At 51.9% G+C, this 9,499-nt stretch overlaps 1 protein-coding gene across 1 annotated transcript; it reads left to right on the plus strand.

Annotated features, from left to right (window-relative positions):
* Positions 1 to 221: 221 nt before the first annotated feature.
* LOC106645902 (toll-like receptor Tollo) lies at positions 222 to 8,231 on the plus strand. The gene is made up of 2 exons (XM_089589493.1): positions 222 to 2,039; positions 3,777 to 8,231. The coding sequence occupies exons 1-2, from the start codon at positions 1,076 to 1,078 to the stop codon at positions 7,157 to 7,159; spliced, it is 4,347 nt and encodes a 1,448-aa protein (XP_089445619.1). The 5' UTR covers positions 222 to 1,075; the 3' UTR covers positions 7,160 to 8,231.
* Positions 8,232 to 9,499: the final 1,268 nt, after the last annotated feature.

Genomic DNA, 9,499 nt, shown 5'->3' on the forward strand with positions numbered 1-9,499 from the left:
AACCGCATCATCCACATAGTTTCTTCCCTCTCGAGGGGGGGGGGAGGGAGGGAGAGAGTGCAAGAAGGCAACATTTTCAAAGCGGCGCGCCATCTCGGCGAGGTAGGGGAGAGCGCGCATCATATGGCCGTGGTCGGGGAGTGGGGAGCTGGAGGGGTGGAGAGCGCGAGAGTCACGCCGCCGCGACCGCCGCTCCGACAGTGTGAATCCGGAGCTGGCCTCGGTTCACCGAGTCCCCCAGCAGTCGCCCGCCGCTCACCGTCCGCACCACACGTCTACGGGGCACGCGAGCAAGTACAAGTACGCAATTTCACTTTTCGCGCCTCTCTTGTCCATTGTCTTTGAATCGAGCGCGCGAAACCGCAAGCACGCCCGCAAGCTCCGAGCCAAAGACGCGCGGTCAGTGTTGAAATTTGAATTTGAAAAGAACAAAAACAAAAAAAAAAAAAAAAAACAAAAAGTCTGTTTCGAGCTGAGAGACTGTATAGAGCGAGAGCAAGAAAGAGAGGGGGACTGTTTCGTGCCGTGGGAAAAGAACGAGGAGCTGCAGGTCGGGCTCTCTTGACCGCGTGCTATGCATACCCGTAATAATACGGCTAAGGTAACGGCGCGAGGAGGAAGAGGAGGTGCAGGAGGAGGAGGTGGAGTAGCAGCATCAACTGCAGTGATGGTGAAGCGCGAGTGCACCGATGTCTTCTCGGACATGGTAGTGTGAAGTTGCGGTAATGGTATTATTACTGGTGCGCCAGTAAACTGTACAGTGGTGATGATACATTGTTGTTGATCAATCGTATACAGAGAAAAAGATATACTGCGAGCAGCTGCGGGTGTGCCGTGTGCGCGTGCAGTGTGACTCGAGTGAAAGAAGCTGCGCTCCGCAGAAAAAAAAAAAAAAAAAAAATAGGAGGAGGAGAAGAGCGCACGGGTCGCTGGATGATGAGATCGTGACGATCGTGTAGGACCCCTCCGAGAAGGCCAACCTACCTACCCACCCTCCCCCGTCATTCTTCGCTCCGGGCCTTGGAAGGAGAGGCCTGCCATTCGCGCGCACAAACACGCGGCTCTCCTTTCAGCCATGGGAGATAAATCAGCGAGGGGCAGAGGAGGAGGCGGATCATCGGTTCTCCTGCCGCTGGTCCTCCTGGGCTGTTGCGCCATCGTCCCGGCCGGACAGGCGCGCAGCATCAACGGCCTCGAGACGCCTCGCGGCTGCAACTGGCGGCACGAGGACGACCGCTCCCAACAGACCCTCGTCTGCCGGTTGCGCTCTATATCGGGGGCTGCCAGCCTCGTGGGCAATATCTCGACCCAGCAGGCCGAAAACGTCTTCTCCCTCGGCTTCGAGTGCAGCGAGGGCTTGTTCCTCGACAGCCAGCTCGAGGAGGGACCCGGAGCCACTGTTGGCCCGGCCAGCTACTTGGGCGCCCTGCCTAGGCTGGAGCGATTGCGCCTCGAACACTGCAAGGTCCGCAACCTGCCCGGTGGGGCCTTCGCCTCGGCCCCGGGGCTCCGTAAATTGACGCTGCGGTCCCACAGCGCCGACTGGTCCTCGGCGGCGTTGGAATTGCACAGGGATGCGCTTCGTGGTCTGCCCGAGCTACGGGAACTCGACCTGGCCGAGAACAACGTGTGGAGCCTGCCAGGAGAGTTTCTCTGTCCGAGTCCGAGTTTGGCTAGTCTTAACCTGACGCGCAACAGGTTGCAGGACGTGGCCTCGCTCGGACTCGCCGATTGGGCCAGCGCTTGCGCCCAGAACCTGGAGGCCCTTGATCTTAGTTCCAACGAGTTGAGCGCACTGCCGGACAACGGTCTGGCTGGTCTTCGTGCGCTCACCGCGCTGCGTGTGCAGGACAATGCTATCGCGGCCGTCGGAGATCACGCGCTTGCCGGTCTCCACAATCTCCGATCGTTGAATTTGTCGAGCAACCGGCTGGTGGCTCTGCCACCCGAGCTCTTCGCCAAGAGCCGCGAACTCCGGGAACTCGTGCTGAGCAACAACTCGCTGGCCGTGCTGGCACCCGGGCTCCTGGACGGGCTAGGTAATTAATTTTTTATGCTCATTTTGTGTCGAAAAACACCTATTCTTTTTGCAAAAGTGAACACAAGTATTTTGAAGGGCACTGTGTTTACGTATGATTGTTGGAAAACCTTATAAATGGGCTCATGGGGGATAATGGATATTGGATTTGTACTACACTTGCGCCTGAAAGTGAATTCGCATTCTTCGCAAACTCGTTTTCCCGATACGCGCATTGTTCTCTCAGGGTAGATGAACGAAAGATAATACTTTCCCGGGATATTTCTTTACAATCATTACTGCATGCAACTCAAGATCTCGACGTTTATTGCGTCTTCATTGCTACATGTGCCCTTTTTTTTTTTTTTTTTTTTTTTTTTTTTTTACTTGTAATCGGTTAATGACGTTAATACATTTAAAATCCCAGAAAAACATATCGTCTACTCGAAAAGTTTGGCAATAAATGTTACTTTTTTTATAAGTTTTGCCCAAGACCATTTAAATAATTTCCCAACTACTTCGATGGTACATAGTATGGATATTTCAAACGATTGTGATCTCAAAGAGTTGCAACAGAGAAAAACGGTTTTTGCATTTATAAACACTGACGATCTCTTAAGATAAACATTAACGTGTGTTCTGTTACCTATGTGGCTCAACTTCTAACGGTATTTCCCAAGTTTTTTACATTCGGGGAAATCTGGGTGTTTGCATTCCTGACACCTACGCTAGTATGAATTTCGATGTATTTAAAGTAACTGACTCATAATCGACGGTACTTAGTCGATGGAGAATGCCCACGCACTTGAGCAAATAAATTCCCGAAATTCTCTGGTTTTTCTTGTGCTTTCGCAGGAACGTCAATCGCTTATTTTATACCGTTCGTATATTCCTTATTTTCGTAAGGAGTGATCGTGACTCATTTGATCAGTCAACTCGAATCACATTAAAATTTATTTTGAGCACAAAATTTACCACTGATTTTTCGTCTTGCCGTGTTTCGAAGCACAAACTTTGTATGATGTTGCGGAAAATCCATCACGTGATAATAGCATTAGTGCTCATGAACTCCCAACTTGTCTCAAGAGTTTAATCGTGTCACAAGTTCTAAGACAACGGCCCGAGGCGTATTTACCTTCGCTACACCGAACGCCGTGTTCTTAGGAGAGATGGAACGTCCTACAAATGACTATTACCGTGATATATTACTGCCATTTGACGATTCCCTCTTCGCAGGGATTTTCCGCGAAGCCTTGTCCTCTCGATCGACAACCTCGCCGGTGTCTGTCTCCGTTTCCCCTAAGCCCCGTAACTCCGCCCCTAATGCGCTTATACCATGAGACTTGATTTTACAATGTTTTGACCACTTGCCCGTTCATGAAATTTTTGTGTATTTCGAACGTCAACAATGTAAGGGCAAACAACGTTTCACGTATACTTAACTGATAATTAGCGTAAACGTTTAATCCGCAACGTGATAATCATCTCCTCTTTGCTACCGTTTGAGTGGAATAAAATCGAGTGTCTTTACGAGCAAGGGATGATCTGGTACATTATGTATACTTTTCCTCAATTCTAACAACTGATTGATATCGGTTTCCAATGGCCAAACGTTTATTGGATGTCGTACACAATAGCCACCCCCTTCCGGTGTTTGTTATAATTTTTTAAAAATTTATTGATTACAATTACGAAACTGCGGTTAGAAAAATATTCGAAATTTATTAAACTTTATTGTAATTTTTCTGTTTATCCATAGAGCACCTCCAATCGCTGGACCTGAGCAGCAACGACCTGACCAGCCAATGGGTCAACCGCGACACCTTCGCCAAGCTGGGCCGACTGCTATTGCTCGACCTGTCGCGCAACGTGCTCACGCGAATCGACGCCCTCGTCTTCCGAAGCTTGAGCCAATTGCGCAGCCTCAGCCTGGAGCACAACAACATCGAGGCTCTCGCCGACGACTGCTTCGCCTCGCTGTCCCGGCTGCGCTCCCTCTCGCTCTCCCACAACAGGCTGGTGCGCTTCCAAGCGACCCACGCTCCGGCCCGTGGGCTGGGCCCCGCGCTCCTAGACCAGCTCTTTCTCGACGAGAACAAACTCGAGTTCGTCGAGACGGGGGCCTTTGTCAATTTGACAGCCCTGCAGGATTTGAGACTCAGTGGGAACAGCCTCGGTGTGGTGCCCCAAGCCGTAAGGGAGCTCCGCAATCTCAAAGTCCTGGATCTGGGAAACAATAGGATATCGGACATTCCACCCGACACCTTCCTCGGGCTGGACAAACTGTCGGGCCTGCGGCTGGTCGACAATAAACTGGAGAACGTGTCGCGCAAGGCTTTCTCGGGCCTGCCGGCCCTGCAGATCCTCAACTTGGCCAGCAACGCCATTCGGCACGTGGAGCCAGGCGCGTTCGCCACCAATGGGCTGCTCATAGCTGTCATGCTGGACGGGAACCAACTGACCGAAATACACGGGGTGTTCCGCAGCCTGCCCGCTCTGGTGATGCTCAACATATCCGACAACAAGCTACTGTGGTTCAACTACGGTGACCTGCCGGCGAGCCTCGAGTGGCTGGACATGCACGCTAACCAGATCAGCGACCTGGGCAGCGCCGACTTTGCCGGTAGCCGGCCGGAGCTGCGCATCAAGAAACTCGACGTCAGTTACAACCGCATCGAGGAGATAAGTGACGTGTCGTTCCCCAATAGCGTGGAAAAATTGTACCTGAACAACAATCGGATACGCAGCGTGGCCGCGGGGACGTTCATGCGCAAGGCGCACTTGAAGAAGGCAGTGCTGTCGGGCAACGAGCTGAGGCGGCTCGAGGTCGCGGCCATCGAGCTGCAGCCGGTGCCGAGCGACCGGGAACTCCCTCAGCTGTACATCGGTGGGAACCCGGTGCTCTGCGACTGCACGATGGAGTGGCTGCCCCGCGTGAACGAGTTGTCCCGCATGAGGCAGCACCCCCGGGTCATGGATCTCGATGCCGTGACCTGCGAGATGGTGCACGCCCGAGCGGCCCCCAGGAGGCCCCTCCTCAGTCTCAAGTCCAAGGACTTTGTCTGCCGGTACCAGAGTCACTGCTTCGCCATCTGCCACTGCTGCGACTTTGACGCGTGCGACTGCGAGATGACCTGCCCGGACAACTGCAGCTGCTACCACGACCACAGTTGGTCGAGCAACGTCGTTGATTGCTCGAACGCCGGCTACCGGCTCGTACCTGAGCGCATACCCATGGACGCGACCGAGATCTACCTCGACGGCAACGACCTCGGCGACCTCGGCAGCCACGTCTTCATCGGCAAGCGCAAGCTCGAGGTGCTCTTCCTCAACAACAGCGGCATCTCCGGGCTGCACAACCGCACTTTCAACGGTGCCGAGTCCCTCAAGGTCCTCCACCTCGAGTCCAACGCCCTGCGTGTCCTCCGGGGCTACGAGTTCGATCAGCTCGAGCACGTGCACGAGCTCTACCTCGACCACAACGCCATCGTCGAGGTGTCGAACGCGACTTTCCGAAAGATGAAGAAACTCGAGGTGTTGCGGCTCAACGACAACCGCATCGTCGACTTCAAGCCCTGGGAGGCTCTCCAGCAGCAGCAATTGCAGCGAGCAACGAGCAGCGACAGAGGAATGGCCCCAATGATGACCAGCGTCTCGCTCGAGGGTAACTCCTGGAGCTGCGACTGCGCGAACGCGGCGAGACTCCGGGCCTGGCTGTTGCAAGAGACGCGAACCAGTGCCGCGGCGGCCGCGGCTGCCGAGCGCATGTATTGCCGCGACAACGCCGAGACCATCGCCCAAGCCATCCAACGCTGCGGCGCCGATCCCTCGACCGAGGCGGTCAGCAGCGGCATCGACGGGCTTGGCATGGACGGTGGTAGCGACAGCAGCAGCAGCATAGTCCACCACCATCAGGCGCCCGTGCACGGTGGTAGCTTCGTGCCCATGCTCGCCGGGGCTCTAGCTGCAGTCATCGGGCTCTGTCTCCTCGTAGCCCTGGGCTTCGCCTTCCGTCAGGACGTAAGACTGTGGGCCCACGCGCGCTACGGGCTCCGCCTCGGCAAACTATCTTCCGGGCCGCCCGAGGAGGAGCGGGACCGGTTGTACGACGGCTACCTCGTCTACAGCGAGCGGGACGAGGACTTTGTGACGCGCTACCTAGCCGCGGAGCTCGAGCAGTCCGGGTTGGCTCTGTGCCTCCACCACCGAGACCTACCGCCCACCCGGCCCCAGGAATCACTGCCCCCCGCCGCTGCTGCCGCCCGTAGGATCATCATTGCCTTCTCGCCGGCTTTCTACGCCGGCGAGTGGCAGCATCCCGAGTTCAGGGCGGCCCTGCGGCTAGCCCTCGAAACGATAAGGCCCACGTCCAGGCGAAGGCGGCTCATACTTTTGTTGGCCACTGAGCCGCCTGCCCGCGATCCCGAGTTACAGTTGTTGCTGCAAACGTGTACGGTCCTCGTGTGGGGCGAGAAGAACTTTTGGGCCAAGTTGCGCTTCGCGATGCCCGACTCGGCGGACACGGGCAAGCGCAAGCCCGCCGGGGGACACCATCACCACGGTGGTCCGCTACACCTGGGGAACGCGTTGCCCGCTCGGTACACGGCTGCGCCCTCGGTCGTGCTCGATGCGTGGTCGGCCAAGCCCACCGCCCCCACGCTGCCCTCGCCCGGACTCATTCAGCAGCAGCAGCAGCAGCAGCAACAGTCGCCATCGCCACTACAGCCGGCCCAGCAGCAGATGCACCATCATCACCACCACCAGCAGCAGGGCTCGAGCAGCGGGGTGCCCTTGCACGCGCCAACGCCGACACCGACCCAGTCGACGTACGTGAGCTCGGCGTCGAGTCGCACCGAGGACGAGGACAGCGGCCACGAGCAGCACCAGAACCAACAACACCAAAACCAACAGCAGCAGCAGCAACACGTGCTCCATCACAACCACCTACACCACCACCACCTGGTGCACCAGGGTGGTTACAGCATGTTGCACCCGAGCGGCTCGGGCGCGGGTAGCCAGAGACCGGCGAGCATAGCCTCGAGGAGCAGCCACCTGTACAGCACGATACCGGAGCTCACGGTCCAGGCCAACGCGTTCGGCAACGCGCCGATACCGATCAACCCCCGTACTTACTTTGTTTAAAGGACCTCGTCAGGCAGTGCCAGTGTTGTTGTTCTTGTTGTTGTTGTTCTTGTTGTTGTTGTTGTTTTCCTCGTTACGTAAAAACGTTTGTTTATTTATTTGAGTTTTTTCTTTTTTTTTTTTTTTTTTTTCCTTTTTTCTTTTTTCACTGTACATAGTTGCGGACTCACGTTTTATACGTTGCGCGTTTTCCTGGTTCGTTTCGAGCGGACGGACGGACTTTCGTTGAAATGCCTTTCGCTTGGTAAGTCCACCACACATATATACAATTAATACAATACCATACACACGTATACGAGAAAAACTGTGCGTAAAATCAATTTGTGCCACGTGATGTGCGGATCACGTGTGCATTGATCGGTCAGGCACGACGAAAAGACTGTGTCTACTTGTAATAATATTGTAAATACTTGAACATTGTAACTGTAACATAGGCTATAAAGAAACGAAAAATCACACGTGAATGCGACTTGAAAGTTTACAATATGAAACCTCGTACTCATCGGCTCTTGTGTATACCGTCACGATATTGTATGGGTCGCCAAGACCGCGTGAATGGCTCATCGTTAGGAAGAAGTCGAGGGGGAAAAAAAAACGGCCCGCGTGAAACTGAAGAAAGCGATGTTCCGAAATTCAATCCTCGTTACGATTTTCACGTATTCTTGTTTTTTTTTTTTCGCCGACTCATCGGCGCCGGGCTACCATATACACGTCGTGCTCATCCCTTTTAGCCAGAAACGCGCACATACCTATATCATCCTGCAGGTATACTCGTATGTATGTATATATATATATATATATTACCTGTACGATCAAACGTGACGTTCCGAATGCATTCCTCGCTCTCGCGCCGAAGGAGAGGAGGATGAGAAACAAGCTCCTAGGAAAGAAAGGGAAGGAGGAGGAGGGACAGCTTCTCGCATATCATTGTAGAAACAAGACTGTTATTCCTCCTCCGTGTGTGTGTGTGTGTATACGTTATAGAGGTGTATACGGGCTCCGGTGTTGGCGAGAAGGTGCCGTGTAACGTTATTTTTATTTCGTCTGCCTTATTCCTCCTTTTCCTATACGTATATATCTTTTTTTCCTCTCTCTCTCTCCTTATAACTCTCGAGTCGACGGACAGGACTCCTCGCACCTTCATTCCTACCGGCCCGTGTGTGTTGGCTCTTCTTTCTCTTTCTCTCTATCGCGCGCATACACATATATAATATATATATACTTACAAAGAGTGTAAAGGGTACACTGTCGGCTTGGTTTATTATTTTTCTCCCGTTCTCCTACGTTCGCGCTTTTAATGTCGCGCCAAATCAAGATCGGGCGATCGTTTAAAGCGGCGAATCGGCGCGGGATCTCGTTCCTATACAAAAACCCATTGTACCTATACGCACATATGTTTAATATACACGTAATGTTTAATATTATACGTATACCATACGGACGCGCGCGCAAACTCTATATAACAAACGGTGTATTTATATATATATATTATGCGTGCCACACGCAGAGATTTTTTACACGCATATAACAAGTGTACAATATATAATGTATCGAAAGACTGGGCTGTCCTTGTTCGTTGGTTCCTCGCCATTTGTAAGTGATATTACAAACGTACCTATATACGCACAGTACAGAGAGAGAGAGAGAGAGAGAGAGAGGACATATATATACCTTACGACAGGGGCTCGGTCGCTTTCACGCTTACTAGTGGTTTAAGAGACACGCCGTTGGAATATCTTGTGAATAATTGTGTCGAAACTAAAAAAGAAAGATAAACAAGCACGAGAGTGTACACGGAGAGAGGGAACAAGTAAACATAAAATGTACCAATAAATTATGAATATATATATATACTTACTGATATCGCAAGTGCTGATGAAAAAAATTATGTCTGTAAATACGTAACTAAAATTTAATTGTACGAGAGAGAGAGAGAGAGCGAGTGAAAAGGTTACATTTGCCGAGAGGGAAAGAGAAATTAGCCGACGAATCTGGTTGTAACTTTGTACGTCACTTAAACATGTAATTCGTTGTGAGTGCCAACTCTCGGAGAAAACTTGTAATTATATATATGTACATCAGCGTATGAATAACTTGAATGAAAACTTTGATGAATTATTATGTATACGTGCATTCTACTGCGTTTCCGACGACGAACTTTTTTGTAAATAGTATTATTTAAACTAAAGGAAATAATGATGAAAAAAAAAAAAAGAAAGAAACTGCCGACTTGCGTATACGTAAATCTATATAAGCGAATCGATGAAGCGTGATTCTGTGTTGTATAAAATACGAAAAGAATTATTATTATTATTACTATTATATATATATATTATATTA

The sequence above is a fragment of the Copidosoma floridanum genome, unplaced genomic scaffold (genome assembly GCF_036245765.1).
Source record: "Copidosoma floridanum isolate Cflo_tuat_1 unplaced genomic scaffold, Cflo_Japanese_pri ptg000009l, whole genome shotgun sequence".
Taxonomy (NCBI): Eukaryota; Metazoa; Arthropoda; class Insecta; order Hymenoptera; family Encyrtidae; genus Copidosoma; species Copidosoma floridanum.